The sequence below is a fragment of the Ambystoma mexicanum genome, chromosome 4q (genome assembly GCF_040938575.1).
Source record: "Ambystoma mexicanum isolate Mex_15411 chromosome 4q, UKY_AmexF1_1, whole genome shotgun sequence".
Lineage (NCBI taxonomy): Eukaryota > Metazoa > Chordata > Amphibia > Caudata > Ambystomatidae > Ambystoma > Ambystoma mexicanum.
The window spans coordinates 720,131,045-720,153,875 of record NC_090928.1 but is presented as its reverse complement, the minus strand read 5'-3'; the positions used below and the strand labels follow the sequence as shown (position 1 = coordinate 720,153,875).

At 44.5% G+C, this 22,831-nt stretch overlaps 1 protein-coding gene across 2 annotated transcripts in view; it reads left to right on the top strand.

Annotated features, from left to right (window-relative positions):
- PAK5 (p21 (RAC1) activated kinase 5) overlaps positions 1-22,831 on the top strand; it is a 1,510,924-nt gene that overhangs the window by 576,624 nt on the left and 911,469 nt on the right. For both annotated transcript variants that reach the window (XM_069608301.1, XM_069608302.1), the window contains exon 2: positions 9,765-9,988. In XM_069608301.1, coding sequence (XP_069464402.1) covers positions 9,785-9,988 — 204 coding nt within the window. In that variant the 5' untranslated portion in view covers positions 9,765-9,784. The remainder of the gene's footprint in view (positions 1-9,764; positions 9,989-22,831) is intronic.

The following is a 22,831-nucleotide window of genomic DNA, read 5'->3' as shown; positions in this document are numbered from 1 at the left end:
CTGTTGGGTATGTGGCAACCAAGCATACCTGCACCTCCCACAATCCTGGGGTGGCAGCTGTTCATTGGCCACCCTGCACTCCGCGCTAATGGTAATACCGGAACGCCACATTGATGGGGGCAAGGAGACGCGAGGAATATCTCAACAGAGTAGGGCCCCACCAACTGCAGAATCACAAGTATATGTCCTGTCTCCCGGAAACAAGGAAGGGGCGCTGTCCCGAAACAGATGGTCATCGAACTACATATCAAAAGCATCATCAGAACTGCTGGCACAGATCCCAGATAGATATCTATTATTCAGCTCTGCAGAAACGTTCTTCGCCTCACTCATCCCAAGCATCCAGGCGCGAGCAAACGCAAAGTGGCTCCAAATCACACGTTGGGAACTGATCCAATTGGCAAATGATAATGAAGAAGGGTTTAACGTAATAAAAGTAGAACTACGAGCACTGCGGCTAATGACCATGCAGAACAGGTATGTCTTGGACCTGTTCACAGCAATGGACGGAGGTGTTTGCCGAAAAATTGGAAGTGCCTGCTGCACTTTCGTACCTTCTGAAGACGCAGATAACGGCTCCCTTTTCCATGTGATGAAAGCAGTACATAGCCTAGGAGAAAGAATGAGAATGGAAGGTGGAGCAGAGGAAAGTACATGGTTCGACAATATCTTCTCCTGGGTCCCATCATGGCTGGGAATGACTGTCAAGTTTCTGATGCCGGCCGTAGTGTTCCTCCTTTTCATTTTTTGCCTGTGCCAGGTTGGTCTTCGATGTTGCGCCAATGCAGTACCGAATGGTGCAATGATGATGGTGACAATGGGCAACGCCCGCGGTACAATGGAAACTATGCAGGAAGCACAGGTACAAACGGGTACAGATTACACGTCAAGATTCCAGATGGTGCCCATGTACCATGACAAGGATATAGTAGATAAGCTCTGGCGTACCACAATTAAAGAGCCCTGGGTACTCGAATGGTACGAGGAAGTGTGGGTGGACTTAGAAGGGGATTACGGTTGTATATACCTGACCTGTACCCCAGATGAATATGCTAGGAGAGGTGAAAGCCTGCAAGGGGTATGCAGGGCATGGATGCCCATAAAAGGCACCCCTGCATGGGATGACGCTAAAGCTGACGAGGAAGAGTGCAGGAGATTGGAGGATTTAAAGTATTCGTGACTTAGGTAACGAAAGGGGGGAAATGTATGGGAGGACTGGTCCAGAAGACCCCCCTCCCATGCCTCTGCTCCCCCGGCGAGGTTCATGGCTCGCCGGGTGCCCTTCCTGCCACCAGGGCCCAGGTGGCGGGTGGGGCACTCGCTGAAGACATTGACCAAACCTGTCCAATTTAGCTAGGCCCTGGAAACCATTTTGTATAATAGAAATGGCTTGAGCCCTGCGAACTGCCATACGGCCCCCACCCGTCGAGAGTATCGCTTATCCCTGTGGCCACAGCTCCCTGGCAGATCCGCTAAGAGCCCGTTCCCACTAGCAGACGGACATGAGCTAGTGTTAGATACCAACACTGTAACATTTCACCTTCCGCAGTGCATCGCTGTTTCCTGCATGACCCGGCCAGCAGGGCCTGGGTGGAAAAGAACTGTACAATGGTCCCCTGACAAAAAGCAATGTCCCCAAATTCTAATGAGTAAACCACCTTTGATGAAAGCGTTCTCTCCACAACCTCTCTGACTAAAAAATTTGTAAAATATATGAAAATGGCAGGATGGGTGCTCATATAACAGTAGGGATGAAGCACCCACATCCCTGTAACTATGTGCAAATGGTAAAAGTGTCCCGGTGGTTTTTCATTTTATGTGTGTTATCGAAAAGACTGCATCCCACAGTCCCGCGCCAAAACTGAACTAATGCTGCTAGAGTGCAAGGGAAGACAAATGCAACCATACTGAGGGCTCATGTAAGGGGTGCACGAAGATGCACCATATGGGTGACCGAGCCCACTATGCACTACTGCCGCCAGGCGCATTGGCGGGTTGTTCCTGCGTGCTCCACCAACCTTACTACTACCTCACTTACTGTGTATGTATAAGCATATAACAAAATGTTGTAGTTGCTAAAAACGTAGTGTACAAGTAATGTGCTCAAACTGGCCATATAGATGGCACCGGCAATGTCAAAAACGTGAGCTTTGGAAAGACTTAATGAGTATTGTATATTATATGAATGTTTATGTCTCTTCCACCCCAAATCTGCAACACACGAGGAAAATACCTTTGTGAGCACATGCAAGGCCATTCCCCCTCCCTCCCAGTGAAGTCTACCAGACGAAAAAGCAGAGGCCTGTGCCACACTGCTCCACCTCCCCCAATTCGGCTGGAGCCGCTTCAAGTATTCACATTCCCCCGCAGCACCCAAGGCCACAGCCTGCCACCTGAATTATTTACAACCCAGCAGTAAACCCCGGCCTTAAAACACAGATCCAAAGGCGCCCTGTCCTAGACTCCACAACCCGCTGACCTACCCTAGGTTAATGGCCCCTGTAAAATTAGGACACCCAATATTATGGCAACATCACAAGAACACATCCATAATGACTTCTAACAAGACATGATAACATAGACCGCCTGTCCCCTGCCCCTAGACCCAGCCCCACGACCTCTGATACCCGGTCAACAGGATGGTGGTAACCATGTATTGACGAATCGCCGACAGACCCCACTCTAGGTGCATTCCTCCTGTGTTGCATTAACCTGTGGAATAACCTATTGGAAGATTTACATGGGAAGATAATTTTGCAATGTTGAATGACTGCGGTGTGCGTGGCCCTAGGGCAGAAAGTCAGGAAAGACATTCATCTCTGACACTGATCATGGTTGGCACAACAACACCACCCGGATGAGCCCAGCTGACCTGCCAGGCCCAGCCCAACCCACAAGGGTAACCAGTGACGCCCTCCAGCCGCGGCAAACCACATCGCAGCAGCACCTATAGCTAGTCGTCGCCACCCAATCCCCACAAACTTGTGCCCCCTATAGCATGTAGGTTCTTATGACGTTTTTTGTAAATATATACGCCTGTTTTTGCGATTGTCAGACAGAGCGCTCTCTGAGTTTGCAGAGTTCTTTGCATGCCCTATTTTGATTGATAAACTCCCATTTAAGCTCACCCGCACTTTATCCTGGCCTTATTCCCATCCTGGGAGAGTCCATTACTGTCTCTCATTGCGGGGAGGATCGTGCTATCTGGGGACGCTTGCCTTCACTATTTATGATTAGTGCAATCTAAAACTAAATCTGTTCATAGGACTATATGCAAAGTAATGCATATGAAGACTCAATACATATATGGTTCACTCGTTATTTCTCTGGGTAATATACTTGTTCCCTTGTGTCCTTACACCATATTCTCAGCTAAGCAGCATGTCTAGGAGCTGTTTGACGTGGAAAGATCCTTAAAAGTGAAGAATTGTGATTATGAGTACATAGAGCGGGAGAGACAACCTTACATGCTAAAGACTTTTAAATTGCCAAATGGTGAGCTTTGAGTACTGATCTACCAATTGGGGTAACATTTGTGGTTTGCATCAAGTTAGAGGAACACAGATAGTTCATGGTCAGTGTTAAGACCGTGTGCAACCGTGCGATGTTGGCAAATGAGTCTGGCTTCCAATTGTCTCAATTTTAGGGTTAAGTTCCCACCACGTTGAGGCAGTGAAACTTTTACCATGACAGCGAATCTGATATTAGACTTGTCTTCAAGTTGGTGTTCCTTTTGCCAATGTGTTGCCAATGGGTATTTAGAGTCCTGATTAGCAATAGTGGACAGATGTTCTCGTATTCTTATCTTTAGTGGTCTGATAGTACTGCCAATATAGCGCTGACCGCACACACATAAAATGCAATAGACACACTATTTTGAATTGCAGTTAATGAAGGAGTTAATTCGATGTGAACCTAATTTATCAAAGTCTATTGTGTTAGTTACTAGTGCATACTCGCACATTGAACAACTTCCACATTTGTGGAAACCATAACTGCTGGTCTGGCTTAGCCAGGTCTTTGTTGAATGTTCATTATCCATAAATGACGGTGACAGAATATTTTTTAGATTTACTGCTTTACTGAAGATAAAGCTAGGGTGGGGATCTAGCCAAGGTGGGATATCATTGTCAAGTTTAAGTAAATGCGAGTGTTTTTTAACAATGTTATACAAATCTGAACTATCTGCATTAAACCTCGTAATGAATTGGAGTTTGTTACTATAGGGTACATTCTCTTTGGTTTCGTGAGTGAGCAGTTCCGTTCTCTTCAGACTCATAACTGATTCTTCTGCGTTTTTCGCAACATCCTTATCATAACCTCTTGTTAGAAACTGTCTACGTATAAATTGACATTCTTCTTTAAAGTCAACATTACTCGAACAGTTCCTTCTGGCTCGAATGAATTCGCCTTTCGGTATATTCCGGATAACATATTTCTTATGACAGCTAGACAGTAATTTTGTTGGGATACTGGGGAACTATCATAAAGTGTCTGCCGCCCGATATATCCCGGTATTACTAGGATTTACAGGCAGAAGAGACGATGGGGCTTTATTCGTAAGACATTTGTGTACCATAGGGTTTTGAAAATGATTCTAGCTTTGGTAGGCAGCAAGTGGTTTTCTCACCTAATGTTGGAGATGTGTTCTGATTTCTTTAAACCTAGGGCAGCTCTAAGGGCTTTATTCTGCAGTATTTGTAACTTACTGATATTGGTATTGGAAGTTCCTAGCAGAAGGGCATTACAGTAGTCGAGCTTAGTTAAAATCTGAGCTCTGACCAACCTGATACAGTTGGAAGGTGTGAGGAATTGGCGGCTTAGGGCAATGAGTTTGGCGGTGTATGCTGTGGAGGATGAGAGGGCTGAGATGTGTTTGTTCATGGTGAGATTAGAATCTAGATATAGAGTTTTTACTTGCTTGAGTACTGGGATCAAGGTACCGTCAATATTGATGTGTGTGTAGTCTGGGTGGAGGTTGCCTATTCTTGATTGGGATCCCACGATGAGGATCTCGGTCCTCTCATCATTAAGGCAAAGGCTATTCATTGCCATCCAATTTTGAATGATGGCCTAAACTTTGTTAATGGTCTGGATGTCTTGTGTGTATTCCCCGGTGATAGGGATAAGGATCTGGGTAGCATCTGCAAAGTTTGTGTAGATGACACCCATATCGCCTAGTGCTGAGAATAGAAGTTTTGTATAGGCATTATAGAGGGTGGGGGAAAGGCATGATCCTTGGGGGACAGCTATGGGATCAGCAGCATCTTTGCCAATGGCAACTCTGGACGTATGTTCAGGTAAAAATGATTTAATCCAAAGTGTGGCATTGTTGGAAAAATTAAAGTCTTTTGCTAGTGTATAACAGAGTTTTTCATGGTCTACAAGGTCAAATGCTGCTGATAAGTCCAGCAACAGCAATATAGCAATGTTTCCTGAATCTCTGATAGTATCTATTTGGATTTTCAAATCTGTATGAGCAGTTTCACTACTGTGGTTGGGTCTGAACCCGGATTCTCTGGCTCCTAAGAGTTTGTTGTGTTCAAGGTGAGTTTGTATTTGATTGTATGCTATTTTGTCAATAATTTTAAGGAGGAAAGGGACCATAGTTATGGGCCGGTAATTGGAAGGAACTAGAGGATCCAACATAGGCTTTTTTAATAGTGGCGTGACCCAGGCTTCTTTGATACTGGCTGGGACCAAGCTAGAATTGAAAGAAGCGTTAACAAAGTTTGTGATAATAGGTGTAAGGGTGGGGGCACATAGTTTGACTAGGTGTGCTGGGAAATTGTCCCCTTTTCTCCCATTAGAGGCTTTCAATTTAGCTATGGTATTGAGCACTACTTCTTGGAAGACTAAGGAGAAATGAAATGCTGGGGTGTTGCATTCTGTGTGCCTAGTGGTTGGGTTGGAGGTGGTGTGTTTTTCAGCTAGTACTTTTCTTTTGATGATGATTTTAGTTTGTAGCAGTTTGATTTTTGCGGCGAGGGCACCTTGAATGGTGGTGCACCATTGTTTGCTTGGTTGAACAGGGTTGATTGGGCTAGGGCTTTACAACTCCTTAAGGATGGAGAACAGTTCTTTTGAGTCCGAGGGTGCATTACTGATCCTGGTATTGAGCGCATCTGCTTTGTGTGCAATGATGGCTGCTTTGTAGGTTTTGTTTGCAATGTTAAAGGCGTCAGCGGTCTCCAGGGCATAGGATTTGTTATAGAGGTGTTCGAACGAGTGTTTGATTCGCCTGAGTGATACTAGTTCATCATTAAACCAGATGGAGGATTTTGTATCAGTTTGTCTGGTTTTAGTGACACAAGGTGCTACAGTATCTATCGTGTTTGTGAGGCAGCTATGGTAGATGTCTGCAAGGGAGCAAGGGTTATCATTGATTATCGTCTTGTCTGCGGGGGTATTTTTTAGAATTGGGTTAAGGTTTTCAGCGGAGAGTTTGTGAATATTCCTGGTTACATAGGAATCCAACGTGGTGGATTTAGGTAAGCCAGGCTCATTACACATGATAGAGAAGTTAACACTATGGTGATCAGTCCAGAGTAGCGGATTGATAGATTCTATGGCATTAAGGGGTAATATTCAATCCAGCATTCTACTTTTAATATGGGTAGGGGCATTCACGAGTTGTGTGAACAGCATGTCTTTCAGAGCATTGTGTAGGGCTTCTGCTTTGTAATCTTGGCTATAAAGCCGAGATTCAAGTCACCAAGAATGATGCATTTTATCTTCGGTTTGATGAGTGGACTTAGTGATAATGGTATATCTAACTCGGGCTGTGAGTTGGTATTGGGTGCTCTGTATATAGTTACTAAATTAATAGTTTGGGGTTTGTAGCTAGTTTAGCTAGTAGAATTTCATACCCATCTAGGTTGTCAATGGGGGAGGCTCTTTTTTTGAGGTGGGTTTTAGCAATAATGTCTACTCTCCCACCTACTGACTTAATTCTATCAGTCCTAAGGATGGTGTAATCTGGAGGGATGGCAATAGTGAGTATTGGTCCCGAAGCTTGGTGGAGCCAAGTTTCTGTCACTATGAGCGAGTTTAGTTGCTGATCAATAATATAATCGTGTATTTCTGAGGCATGGGCAGCTATAGAGCGTGCATTGATGTATGTTGGTTGATCATGCATAGTTTTCTTTCCTCGGGTTATGCTTTTGTGCAACATTAAGGATTGCAAGTCCAATTTAATTTCCATGTTTTCACATTTATCTATGAGTGTTTTTAATAATCGTTCAAATGCTTGGAATATTTAGTCCGAGGACATACTGTCCATTCTTGATTCACTAGCTGTTCTGGCTGTTATATCGCGAGGTATATCATTAGAAGCAATATTATTGCTTATATTCGCGACAGGTATTAATTTGGCTTGTTCATCAATGATATAATTATTTTTAGGATTGATAACTTGCAATGATGAAGTTGACGCAACATTCTTATTTAAATCCAATACAGGGCTACAAGGCATGTTATAAGTACTCAAAACATTAATGGAAGCATTCTTACAGCTATCTTTTTCATCATCAATTTCAGCATCTAATTTTAATAAGCATTGCTGGATGTCAGCTGGGTCACATAACAGTGGGAAAGAATGGTCTAATGAAGGACCCAAATATTCCAGCTCCATTTCATCCATGCTAGTATTCATATGAATTGAAAGGTTCTGAGGAGCTAAGATATCAATACTGTTCGTGATAGCTATGCGTATTTGAGCCTCTGTGGTATGCATGGTTTGAGTGTGATGGTTGGTGACTGTGGCAAGTGTGGTAAGAGTGGAACCAGTACAACCACCAAAATTACAGGTCTCAAACCCATCCGTCTCCTGCACCTGTACCTGTTCATTAGTTGGAAGTGGGTTTATTTTTCCTAAATCAGTACAGGGTATATTGCCGCGGTCAGTTTGTACTTTCAGGGCATTGTGACAGCTATACTGTGAGACTGTGCCATCCACTTGCATCAAGCATACTATTTCTGAAATGCTTTCCACACTGGATACAACACCATTTCCTTGTTCTGATTCAATAACAGTTCCGAGTTCAAGTGCAACTTATTACTCGAGGAACAAGCAAATCACTGACCAGTTTCGAACCAAGACAACTGAGCGAGTCTTGAAGTTCACTGGTTACATCCAGCGCTTCCTACAGTACCTCAGCACAATCAAGTTCATCAGCGTTGGTATAATATGTGGTCATTTTGCGCGTGCCCGTTTGCTTTTCAGGATGCGTGATTATCCGGGAGGGACAAACACACCGACCACGCTGTTTTGTGTTGGGATCTGTCTCCGACTCATTTTACTCGCATTCATGGCGCACATGGCACGAACCACCTTACAATGGGCAGTGTGTACGACGTCTAGTGCCGAGTACTCATGTTCACGTAGTCACCTACAGATGTCCACTGGTGTCCAACTATACCCAGTCAACTTAACACCCAGTTGATATAGCCTCCTTTTTTTTCCTTTTGACAAGCACACCAGAACTCTGGCGTTATGTAAATGATAAAGCACTTAGCGTATAATACACGTGATGTAGCAATATGATACAAAGAACAACAGGAGGGGCGGCAAACTCACAACCTGTCAATCAACTAGTTATGGATACAACAACCTGCCAGCCTACCCCTACTCAGTGTCACAAGCAACGCATGCAACACAAGTCATTCCGGACTGAACTGTACTGTAGAGATATCACATAAGATCGCACAGGGTTAAGATATAGTTACAACGGTCATATAACAACAAATAACATACCTAAAGACGTTTACCGTCACGGACACGGACACGGACACTTCAGTACACTTCCGCAAGCCAACTTATACTGCCTCCAGGGTGAACATTGCGTTGTGGAAGTTCCCGCCTGTCCCCTATAGGCCTCCCACAGTCAAGCAACGTAGTGTGGGCCAATGTGGTTTGGTTACAATACCCACTGTACAGCACACCATTAATAACACTCTGTACACTTGCAGTCACTCGCATAAGGGCACACAACGAGGGTACACGCAAGCGGATGGAGTTTCCCTTCTATTTTTAGAGTGGGGACTCAAACTCTTTAGTTCTTCCATTCATACTCTGCAGCTGATTAAGAATCCTTAGGCAAGGTGAGCTTTCAAATATATAGGCCTGCACACACTCAGTCATACACCTATGTGTTCATGCCATTGCATTGAACATGTTAGACTGTCACAATACACATCAAAAATACAAAATTGCATGTTTTTTATCACACCTTGTAGATGCACGATTAACATACATTACGCAATCTCAGTGTAACCTGGCCTAGTAAGATCGTTGTCTCTGTCCTCCCTCTGTTCCCCCTCCCTTGCCTTGTCGCGCCTTGTCACTTGTGTATAGGCGCGTTATAAATGCCACATCGTATATCATATCATACATGCAGTGCTTGGGATCGTTGGGTTATCCTGTCTCTATGATACCCTGAGGAAGTTTGAGCAACTCTTAGTAAAGACGTTCATCAAGGTCAATCTTGCATTTGCACTTTAAGGGTGTAAACATTTTGTGTTCCACACTGTTGACGTACAAGTGTGTGCCTCTGATCAACAAAAATCATATCCAAAACGTATCGATGGTATGTGTCCATAATGACATTGGCGTGTACTTTTATGAAACACTATGTTGCTGTTGAAAAAAATCAAAAATGCATTGACTTTCACAGTTTGCATGTTCATTTGTGAGAAATGCTTGGAATACAATTTCGTGCGTCACTTCCTAAGTAACCCACAGTCTGTACTGTTTTGCTTTCTAGGCCGATCAGGATTTCCCACCATGTTTGGAAAGAAAAAGAAAAAGATTGAGATTTCTGGACCTTCTAACTTCGAACACAGGGTACACACTGGCTTCGATGCCAGGGAGCAGAAATTCACAGGACTTCCCCAACAATGGCAGAGTTTGCTGGCAGACACGGCCAACAGGCCCAAGCCTGTGGTGGACCCATCATGCATCACGCCGATTCAGCTGGCTCCTATGAAGGTATTTGCGTACCCTCTTTGCTAGGCCCTTCCTGCTGTTCATGTCAGAATGCAGCATGAAATGAGGGGTGGCTTTTCCGTCACACTTATGCAGACTTCAAGTTCCCAGCTGATGTTCTGCTGTTCAATGAACAGTGGCGTTTTCAGAAGTACATGGAAGTGTATGCTTGTAAATTTAGGGTTCTTCAATCTGGATAAAAAAGTCGTGCAGGAAAAAGGTACAATACACTTTTCAGATCGGTTTCAAACGTATAAAAAGTTAGTGATTTTTTCTCAAATTCAATTTCTGTACTTTGAAGTCACCTAAATATTTTTTCTGGGATTTAATCTTGCCTGAAAATAATTTCGATTCACGAATCGACATCCAACTCAAAGAACAGAAAAAATGTTCTCCCTAGACTGAGATTTTGATTTTCTGTCAGTGTGATTTCTCATTGCATCCTCCTCCCTGTGATATTACCAGAAGCTAATGGGACGTGTCAGGGGCAAGTGCGCTCCCTGAACTCCATCGTAATCAGACCTCTGTTTGCAACTGTTCTTACAGGTTGTGCTTTATATTAACATGCTACTTATGTGTAAATTTGATAAAAAATTCAGAAGAGCAATGCCTTCAATTCAGTACATGAGTAGGATAATGAGGACATTGGACAGGGAATCTAGTATAAAAGTTTTATTCTGCTCAAGTGTGTTTTGTAGTGAAGGCTTTATTCTGGTAGGCCAGGTGACATACAGAGATCTGTCAAGAGTGGAAGCTATGTAGACAGAGATAAAACGGGAGAAATATGGGATGTTGATGTTTCCATCTCATTCTCCTAGTAGACCTGCATTGCTTTCTGGTAGTGTAATATCCTGGATTTGTAGGATGAACAAACAAGATGGGACAGGGCCCTAGGATGGCTTACCGACCTGTTTTGCTCGTCTTTAATTCAAGGAAATGTAGCTAATGCAGGTCTCTAAACACACTCTGCCCACCTTGCTTTGGCAAGAAACTGTCTTAGCTGGGTTGCGGGCACAAACCTAGTCATGGCATAGTTCGAATAGAACCCGTACACATTTGAGAACATTGACGATCAATAAAGAGGGCTCATATTGAAGACCCCCTACCAGAAATTGAGCTGTGAGACCTGCACCGGGGCGTATGCCCATCCCAGACTGTCTTTCCGCTATCTAGGCATGGTGCCCCTCTAGAGATCTCTGCCTTATTGTCAGTAAGACTGAGATCCTTTTCATTGGGACCTCTGCTCCCACTTTTCCCCTCTCACTCTGGCCGTGCTTCTTGGGCCCTCTGTCCTCACCCTTCTTTGAGACTCTCTCCTTCTCCCCACACATCATGGACCTTGGCAAGAAGGCCCATTTCCAGCTGTATCTCCTCAGAGAGATTCTCCCTTTTCTCATCTTCCCCCAAAAGCTCACTGTCTACAGAGCCCTGGTTCTCCCTAGGCTGGACTACTGCAACAGCCTCTTCCTCAATCTGCCTAACTCTACTCTTCGCCCCCTTTAACTCATCCAGAACAGGACCTATCCTTGGCCTCAAGCCCAGGGACTGCATCTCTCCATCCCTGAAATCCCTCCACTGGCTGCTTTCTGGGGGCTGTGGCCCTCACTATCTTCAACTCTCTCTTCCTAAGTACCTTTCTCCTAGAGCCATGTATAGCCGCATAATAAATAACCAATCAATCAGTAAGCGTGAGCATGTTGTATGTGTAAAGCCTCAGAGCACTAACAAGCAAATTAAACCACTTTAACTAGACAGCAGTAAGGTTAGTTTTTCACTTTCACTTTCATTCTTTCCTATTTTGGTATAGACCATGGCCCTCATAACTATGGCGTTCTGGAAATAAGGGTGCTGGTAGCAACCTACCGGCATCCTATTTGAACCGCCATACTACAACAATGCCAGTAGGGGCCACGGATCCCCCGCCAGGCCTGATCTGCCTGGTTTTCAGGCCCCTACCGGCATGGTTATCACTGAAGCACTGGCACAATTAGTAACGGTGCTGGTGCTCCAGTGACCCCATTTCTATGGAGTCCATGGAAATGGGGATGAACCATTACCGTCGCCGCTTGTGATATCCCGGTGGCACCGGGATATCAGGTGCCGCTAAGGGTGTTACGGGGTTGCCGGTAACCTGCCGCCTACCAGCGGGACTTACTGGCAACCCTGTAATGAGCCCCCATGTCACTTAACAAGCCTATTATATCTGTATTCCTCAATAAAACATTTCTTCAATACAAAAAATAGTTGTGGGGAAGTCAAGGCATTGCTGGAGATTGCATAAGGTCTAAAGATAGCTAAAAGTGTGCTAACTTTATGTTCTAGGTTCTCTTTTTTGCAAGTGATTTTTATAATGTCTGAAATTTTGTCCCTTGGCTGATGGGTTTGGCCGCCTAGCTTCAGTCCCCTGTGATAATGTGCTTGGTACTTGGTTTCTATGTTTTTGTCCTATTGAATTAAAGAGCCTGGACGCTGTAGCTCTGCCCCCTGCCTCAGTGTAGACCAGTGCTTTTACGTGCCTTTATGTGTTAATCAAATGTATTTCACTTTTAAATCACATCTTCAGTATGCAGCAGAATACATAAAATTAGAATGTATGTATTACTTTTGATGATAAAGCTGCAGTTCAGCTGGTTCTTAGCACGGGACAACACAGGGTGTGCAGAGGGCTGGAATTTGCAGAGATGAATATGAAAGGTGAAGATACTTTGAGCTTAGTTAGGTGCTTGGCATAGTATAATCCTTACTCGTGATGGAAATAGTTCAATTTTACACCTTTCTAAAGCTAGTCTAGAAATGAGTGGGCAGAGGCAGGAGGAGTTCTGTAGGGTAGAGTTTTGTGAATGGCCTCATCTCCGCTCAAAACATTTGTTTGTTGTCTGACGTTGTGAATGTCTCCTTTAAAATGTCTCCTCTTTATCTCCTCCTTCTCCTCCTCTCTTCCTGGTAATCTTACAGCAGCGTGACTGATTTGTGGGACCCGTATGTGTCCTCTGGGCCTTGACCCCCCACATCTCTCATCCCAGCCGCTGTCTTTCTACTACACTTACTCTGCTCACCCACTCATCAGTGCTTGCACTTATGCTCTTCTCCTCTTAGCACTTAGCCTGAGCACTTCTCCATGAGCATCAAAGCACGTTATCCCTCACCCCTCCCCCTTCTGCACTTGCAGGTTCTGAACACTCACAAGGCAAAGTAGGATTGCCTCCCCTTCTTTTGTTCTCATTATTTGTTTGTACTATTATTGCAATTATTCATCCTTCTGTAATTCATTGTCTTCCCCTGTTCCCACCCTGTTTGCCCTGTGGGCACTTTGAAACAGTTTTACTAATTGTATAAGCGCCTAAGAAATAAATAAACAAAATAAAGGACAATCTTTGGCATCTAAGGTGTTGCTACAGAAGCAACAGTTTCTTCGTGTCCTCTAGTGTGTGACTGTTCAGTGTATTGTGTTTTGAGGCAGGCTGGTTGCAAAGTTCTTCATTTTTTGGAGCTTGTCAATCCAAGTGCAGGCCATAACAAGTCTTGAGAGTGTTATAATCGAGCGTGCAAGGCCACAGGAAACATAGGTACTCATCTTTCTCGCAGTCATGCAAGAAGCAACTGGCCATGGAGTGGGTCTTTTCTCCCTTCAAACCTGCCTCACTCAAGTCTGAGAACTGATGGGCTTCTACCCAAGGAGCGCACATGCACACTGGTTGGCGAAGTGGCTTTCTTCCTTGAAACCTGCAGCCCAATATCATTTTTAGTGAGCCTGGCAGAGACGTCATTATGGGAGGGCAAAGGGGGCACTTGCCCCGGGTACCCATGTTGCAGGGGGCCCCAAGAAGGAGCCTTATTATAATATTTTTTTTAAAAGTCTGTTTCCCCAAGTCAACAAAATTAAGTATCACACATCAGGATTTTCTATGGTGTGCTGCTAAGTCTAAACCTATTTTCGGTCTGTTGTTGATAAGTACATTCTGTTCTGATCTTTTCACCCTGTAGTGCTATGTTCACTGCTGTATACATTGTTTTCATGGCACAACACCTGTTGCATTCTAACCTTTCTGTGGAGATTATATTGATCAAGTGCAATAGCCAATGTTGAAATACATATTGATACATTCGAGTGTCCCGATGGTTCAGAGGATAGCTCGCTGTGTTAAGCACCCATTACAGAGATATGCGTTCACATGCAAGATTACAATACCAAATTCCAGCAAGGCCGACTCAGGGTTTCCAAAGTATGAAGTTGTTAAGCCTGCATGTATATGTACTTTGTTCTATAGCACTCCAGGTGCCATCATCACCAATGTACCTGCAATAGATAGCGGTTGCTATAGAAACTAACATAGGGTCAGTATGGTGATGGTCTAGAAATTGGTTTGTTTAAATGGGGGAGTTGTAAAACCTAGGCAGGCACCTCCAATGATGACAAAGTGTTAGAGGTGTTTATGTATCCAAATTCAAGACTGTGGAACCAAAGCGTTCATGCTTGGATCCTGGCTTTGCCAGCAGACGATACAGTAATCATGGACAAATCTTATATCACTAACAATACTGTACTGCCTTCTATGAAAAGGTTTTCTTCTCACATACTGGTGGCATTGATTGGCCAATTACCTGATCTTTCCTATCATATATGCCGTTTGAGTGGAAGGAGTTCTAGACAGAAGAGAGCAGACCAGATATTGCAGGCATCTTACCAGCATATTTTAACGTCTGCTTATGTGTTCAACAAAACGGTTTGCTTTTTTGTACAATTTAAAGGTTTTTCTGCAAGTTTTTAAATACTATTGCGCAAGCCTGTGTTTGGAGTGTATTTAATGCTTTACAATACAAAAAAGTTAAACCTATCTGAAATATTTTAAGATCACATCGATTAGTATGCTGGTATGTATATACTTTCCTTGATGATGGAGACAATGGGCCTCATTGTAACACCGGCGGCATCCGTGCCTGTATTACAGGCACGGCTGCCGTTGGTGTCCTTTTTATTCTCAGCGCCCGCAAATGGGCAATTACTGGGTCATTACGACCCTGCCAGACCCAGTAATTGCCCAGTTGCGGGCGCCGGGAAAAAGATGCTCCCCATTCCCATTCGGCCCCATATGGCCGAATCGGAATGGGGCGGTCGGATGCACAGGCACCGTTTATAATGGTACCGGTGCATCCGACATGCTGTGCTCGCGGGTGCCTTTCTTCCCGCCAGGTCTCAGAAAGGCACTCGCGAGCACAACTCGTAGTTTGCCGGTCCAGGGACTACGGTACCGGCAAGCTTACTGGTACCGTATTTCCCGGACCAGCAAACTTATAATGAGGCCCAATGAAGCTAGAATCATTCCCATTTTGCATAATATGTTTCTATAACGTTTTGTTTTTTAAAATGTTTATATTGGGTTATGTGATTTTCATATTTTCCAAGTCAGTTCTGTAAAATGGGATTATTTTAGTTCAAGGTAAAAACTAGAAAATAAATAGGTAAAGAGCGGAAATTGTGGGTACGAATCCCAGCTTCACCTCTTAATCAATGTGTGATCCTGGGTATCTCATTTAATCTTGTATTTCCTCACCTGTCAAAATTGCAAGTTGCTAAACCTTTCAAAATTGTCAGCCCTTCAGAGTGATTTTGTTCTGAGGGTATGATCTTTAAAAAATACTCATTCATGCTTTCGCTGGCTATACATAGTATTGCTTCCTCTATAATGATAGTGAGCATTGATATATTACACACCACAGCCACCTGTTACTTTGCTCTCGAATGGCAACACTGCTTGAAAACCATGTCCCACTTCTAATGTCAGTCTGTCTGCATACAGGCACCTTCCTGGTATCTTCACATCGTCATCCACTCTCTATGCTATGGTATGTGGAGTTTTATCCTTGCTTCCCATTGGCCGTCTGTATCCATGCTTGAGCACTTTTGCTGTCTCTCAGGCAGCTAATCTCAGACTATTCTGGGTTATGTGTACCCTTGTCATAAAATGTGTGTCCTGCAGTTATACTACGTTTAGTATACCTTACACGTGGCTGCTATTGATGAAATGTTTGCTGTACATATGCTTGAAAGCAAGTACCCTCGCGTAGACTGTTAATGTTGCACTTGAAATGCTACTTGTTTATCACTCTGATTGCAACATGAATGAAGAGTGTAATGTATCTGAATGGAAGTTTACCATGTTTATTTTGATCTCTGCGAGGCAGCATATCAAGTTATGGGTTGTTATTGTGACACGGGCTGCGGCGCACTAGATATTCTATTGGCCTCATTACAAGTATGGCGGTAAGTCAACAACGGTGCCGGCTCCATTGCTACCATACCGCCATACTGCAAGTTCTGCTCACGGGTGCCCTTGCAGCCACCAGGTCTGACCTGGTGGCCATACCGGCACACGCGAGCAGAACAGGACTGTAGCACCTGTACTGTTATTAACGGTACCAGTGCTACCACCTTCTCCATTCCCATTCAGCCCTATGGAGCCGAATGGGCATGGGGAGTCCCTTATTGCCGACACCCGCGAATGGGCAATTACCGGGTCCACCGACCTCAGCATGACCCGGTAATTGTAACATCACTGGTGCGGCAGCAGCCGTGCCTTTGTTATAGGCACAGCTACCACCAGACCCGTAATGAGGCCCTATATCCCTTAATTCCTTTGGTCTGTTGGAGGGGGCCCCCAGGGGTGTCTGTGCCACAGGCCCCCAAAGTGCTTAAGATGGCCCTGGAGTCTGGGCTTCCTACTCCCACTCCATGTTTCCATGTTCCTACTTTCCTCCCCCCCAACAACTTTCACCAATCCTTCTGAGAGATTTAGAAGTGCCTAGAGCTGAACACCATAGAGTCCCACCTGTAGAAAATCAGGAGGGTTTTACAAGCAGGATCACACACAAGCTTTTGCAATTGACACACATCTTCTTCTAGAAAAGTTCAAGATGGCAACTCTGACACAGAAATTGAAAGCATTGGAGACGGGAAACTGGCTTTGTGATAATAAGCATAAGGATGCATACGTGCACATCCCCATTTTGGCCCTTCCGAGTGTCTCAGGCGACTCACGAATGGGAGATCTCCAGATCAGTATTGGATTAGGATTTCTTGAAATTTGGACCAGCAGCTTACTGGAACATTTGCCAATGTAAACAAACAATTTCCTCTTTACACTTGATGGATGGGACGAGGGACTGAATCTTTAGGGGGTGCGATTTTACTTGTTGGGAGGGACAACTGCTATCCCCTACTATCCCCATTCCCTCCTTTTCCATTGATGTCCAAAGTAGTTCAAAAACTTGGCAGACATAGAATAGCCATATGATAATGGTGGCTTCAACGAGAAGATTGTACACAGGCCTAGTGGAGCTATCCAACATGCCATATCTCTCCCTCTTATGAAGGACCTGCTGACTCAGCTGGGTAGACTAGGTATCCCCGCTGCCCCCATACATGTCCTTAACGGTCTGGGACAGTCTGGAACTATCTCAGACCTGTTGGCCTAGCATACAGTAATTTTGGCTAATTTGAACAGAACATAAGGGTGTTGATGTCAGCCAGAAGGTACTCCACAAGGAACCAATTTTGAAGCAATGGGACAAGATATTGCCACTGGTGTGCTGACAGGGATATTAACCACTCTTTGGAGAATGTCCTGTCCTGCAGGACGTTGAGCCTATATCTCATGTTTGGGATGAAAGTTCCCCATATCCAGCCTGTGTTAAAATAGGCACTTTAAGGCCTTAAAGAGGTTGTTTTTGTTTTGTCGAATTGGACAACTTCCTTCTGCCTGGGATGTCAAAATAATTATTTCAGCCCTGCTTCATAGACCATTGCAACATATGGTTTCAGTGGACATCAAGTATCTTTCCTGAAAGCCATCTCTTTAGTATCCTTGATCTCATCTCCTATAGTCCGCTACTTACAGGCTTTGTGTTGAGGTCTCCCCTTTTGTTATTTTTCAAACACAAGGCTGTACTGGGTACACATCAAACGTTTTTTTATGAAGGTGGTCTCTGAGTTTCATCTGAATCAAGAGATCAATCTTCCAGTGTTCTTCCCCAATCCAATATCAGAGGCAAAGTAGTCACGCCACCACAACAGGGATGCATGCAGTGCCCTCAGGCTCTACCTGGCCTTGTCAAGAGACTCCAGGGCCTCTGATCAGTTGTTTGTGATGTATGGCTGTTTCTCTCCATGGACCAAAGCAGCACAGTCGATAATTGCACATTGGGTATCATTTATGTACTGGACTGTCACTCATTAAGACAGGTGGCCCATCATACAGGGCTAAATGTTCATCTAGTGAGAGCATAGGACGTGCCAGGAGCTTATCAGAGGTATTTACTGCTGGAGGAGATATCCAAGGCAGCTACAGGGGCGATGCCTCATGCTTTCTATATGCAGTATTCTATGGACTCCGGCTCAAAGGCTGATGCCAGGTTTGAACAGGTAGTTCTCTGAGACATTTTGGGTTAGGGGTCCTTGTTGTCTTAGTGCTAACTCCTAGGAGTACAATAACCACTACAGTGAGAATCTACACATTTCTAGAGCACTTACTTATAGTGGTCATTGTATTGACTACTTCAGTGTAGAAATGTACAGGCAGGCACAGTGAGATAAGGCGATTTGCTCAGGCTCACCCAATTTTAGTTTTGTGGGGAAGCTGGGCTTGGCACCGATGCACGATCTAGATTTCCTCTTTATAGGACTTTGACACAAACAATTCATTGCCCAAGCAGAGAGCTTACTTCAAAGAGAGGATTGAGGCCTCTGAATCTACAGATCAGAGTCTTCAGTTAGTTTGAAGGGTTCTTCCGATTGGATAAAATTGAAACACAGTACTTCCCTGTTATATTTCCCACCTGGAATGTTTATCATTGAAGGCAATCTAAATGCACTGCTAACTTAAGAAAATGGTCTAGAGATTGTGTTCCATGTTTTGTTATGCTATGTGACATTTGTATAGCACATCACTTCAATTGCCTTGTCCTCAAAGCGCTTTGGGTTGGCTGGGAGTTCAGCCGAGCCTAGACCGGACCTACATGGTGAACAGTACATTGTACTGCAGGAGAACAATATTCCATTTATTTATTTTTATTTATTCATTGTGCATTTGTAAGGCGCTTATACAAAAAGTAAATTGTGTTTCAAAGCGCCCTCAGGGCAATAGGGTGGGAACGAAAATCAAATAACAATGAAAGCTAGAGGCGGACCTACTAGGTCTTGTGATCATTCAGAACGTGCAAGGAGAGAGAGAGAGAGAGAGAGAGAGAGAGACAGACTGAGACTAGTGGGTGGGGGATGAGCAGCTGTAAGTGCCTACGTAAGAGGTCAGCTGTAACTGCAGTCATGTGGTGGCATAGGCCAGTGCTGGGAGCGGGCGCAGGCTGAAGGCGATTGGGGGTGGGAGGCCAGGGCCCAAGAGGATACACAAGGGCCCTGGTCACCAATCTCAGCAACTGTGAGGTTTAGCAGAGGAGGGAGGAAGGAAAAGAGGAGATGAAGAGCAAAGTCTTCAGGAGTTTCTTGAATTTGAGAAGATCCAGCTCAAGAGGAAGAGAAAGAGCCTGCTGAGGAGATGGATCAGCCATCACCTAACTGTTTAGCGAAGTGCTTGACACACAGAGATTTGGTGCCAGAGGAATGTAAAGAACTGGAGGGAGAGTATTTGGTGAGGGCAAGTTGGAGATAGGTGTCCCCGGCCCCAGACAGCCTTATGGATGATGCAGAGGGATTTGGATTTGATTCTTGCAGCAACTGGAGCCAGTGGAGAGCTTTTAGGGCTGGAGAGATGTGGTGCCTGGGCTTGAGGCCCAGGATAAGTATCGCAGCCCTATTCTGGTTTATGATACTAAACATTACAATTACAGGAAATTACCATATTTGACATAGGTGACCAGGACTCTAAGTTCTTTTATTTTATTTATTGAACATTTGTACAGTGCCTATACAGCAAAACGTTTTTCCAGGTGCTAAAAGGCAAAGGGGGAGCGGGGGGAGGGCGAGAAAACAACAATAAGGGTCCTACCAGGCCTTGTAACATTCGGATTGTGCAAGTACAGTAACAAGATGTGCAAGGGGGAGATCAGGCGAAGAGATGGGAGAGGGGGAAGTGAGGGGAGTGCAGGAGGTAGGGGGGCTGGGCAAGTGCTAAGGGGAGCCCAGGAGGTCAAGTGTCTGGCAAACCAGGGTTGGGGGGTCAACTATTGCGAGGACAGGGGTGGACCAGACTCAGAAGGCTGATCATGGAAGGGCGCCCAAGGGCAGGTACTGGTTAAAGGGGTGCAGGGAAGACGGGCCGAAGGAGGGCCTGTCACCAGTAAGACTCCTAGGTGACCAGGAACCAGTCGCAGCAGCAGGTGGAGATTAGCAAGGGAGAGGGAGAGGGAACGAGGAGGAGAAAAGTAGGGTCTTGAGAAGCTTCTGGAACTTAAGGAGATCTGACTCAAGTCAGAGAGGGGCAGGGAGCCCGTTGCAGAGAGTCTCCTGCCTAAGAAAGCGATCTACCCCCCACTCTCTGCTTGGAGAAAGCTCTGAGCTGCAGATTTGGAGATAGAGGACCGAAGGGCTCTAGCATGGAGGAATTTAAGGAGAGAAAGCTGGATGTAGCGGGGTCCCCGGCCCTAGAAAGCCTTGTGGATAATGCAGATGGCCTTGTATTTGATCCTTGCCACCACCGACAGTCAGACAGAGATTGTAGGAGATATTAGCAGTTTTGGTATGCCGGTGAATAATAAGTGCTGGTGTTATAGCCGGTGTGGGACTCTGCCAGTTACTAAGCGGTCTATGCACAAAAATGTGGAGCCAGCAACGTGTATATAGACACACAATACTAACCCAAAAGCCAAGGATTCCAGTTGAGAGCGATGAGATAACATGTTCGAAGGCCACTGGCATTTACAATTCTACCTCGAATTGGTATAATTGAACTTAGTCCCATTAACAACTGGATAGTGTAATACAAGGCATGCCTGTCAAAAACACTGTTTACACGATGTCAAATATGTATTTATTCCTCTATTTTCTGGGATTCGTGTGGCTTCGGAGAATGATGTCTAATAATCACCAAACTTGAACTGTTACTGCCATCTAGCGGCAGGGACCTGAACAACCCTATCTATATATAGATATGACGGACAGAGGGGAAATAACTGCAAAGCCCTTCTTTTGTAACTGCATATTATGAACGCAATGCTGATTATAATTTAAAGTAGCAATATTCGAGACATACTTAACGAAGAAAAGTATCAGACTATGCTTTTAATGTTCTTTCATTGGCCAATATGAGTATCTAGCTACATAGCGAATGCAGTGGTACCATATTGCCTTTAAGCTATAGCAAGAACCTTTTTCCCCAAAGTAAAGGTTTGATTTTATTACAGAAAGATTATGTTATAGGACATTTTTACTGATTTTAATCCTATGCTTTCTTATGTTATTTTTCTGATTGGAATCTGCTGGAAAGAAAATAGAGACAAGCTGCCATCTAGTGTTCATAATATATCTAGTCAGGGCATTCTTTTTACTTGTACATTGAAATAAGAGTCAGAATTGATTTCTAATGGTAATTCTTAGATCTGCCATGCTTTAGCGTGTCCATCCTGGCATTGCTGAAAATACCAGGTGGAAATTATAATTGTCCTTATGCATCTTGCAAATGGGTCTTGTTGCGGTGTGCTTTTCGTTATCCGTGTCACTCATACACGATTTTGTAAAGAGGCCCAGTGTTGTTAATTAGGATGTCAGTGGTTACTATTGTCATTGTAAATTATCTTCTCACATTTTCTTCGTGGCTTTTTTGTAAGGTTGGGGATAAACTTCTTTAAGCATAGCCTCCTGCAATGGCAAGACCTATAACCAGTTCCACAGCCGCACTTCAAGCGTTAAGATTGCTGAGTCACAGTGTCTTATGTTTGAATGCGTACAGCTAAAACAGAGCTCTCCAGGTGCCCGTGACCATGCGTGATTAGGCCACCCAGTCCTGCTTTCCCCACTTTAGATTCTGGGAGTTGTAGATTTTGCTGTACCATTTTAAATGTAGCAAGATTACATGTCCAAGAATTCCAAGCAAAAACCGCACTGGAACGTGAGAGCTCTGCTGAAAGGTGAACCACGTCAAAAGGTACTTATGCAGCTCATTTTTGATCATATTTTATGGCCGCATTGATGCACTGAACTCTGGGGGATTTCACTTGGCTATGCTGCACTGCAAAAATAAGTGTGTTCTACCATTACGGAGAACATGCTGCTTGATGTTACTCCATGTCCTCACTTTGTTTCAATGTGACCATTTGATTGACTCTTTAAAAGCACAACCCTGCTATTGTATAGCCAATTTCTAAATTTAAAAAAGCAACATTTGGTCGGATGTGTTTCGTCTGCACTATGCATTTCCCTAGTACACAAATCCCTACGTCTATTACTTGTAACCAAGCCATTCCAAGTATGTATGCCTGATCTATTGATCACATTTCCAAATGCAATGCGCCATGTTGCACCGGCAATGGATTTTCAATGGTTCACTCTTATATCTCTCTCTCTCTCACTCGCTCGCTCTCTTCTCTCTGAAACAGTGCACCACTCCCCTATCTCTTTATCCCTCTTGCTTCCACCTCCCCACTTTGTGTGTTGTAGTCTCTCCTCATATTACTCCCTGCGATCCCTTTCACTGCACTCACTCTTGGGGCTTCTTTATACGAGGCACCAGAAATAGATTATCTGCCAGGGTCCAACAGTGGGCACCTGTAGCTACACTCTGAGGGTTTTGGCCCCTACAAGTCTCCCCATACGTCGTCCTGGTAAGCCAGGAGGGTCCGAATAACCATCTAATCGAGCCTCCATGTTGCGATCCCCTGATAATAAACTGAGATCTTCAG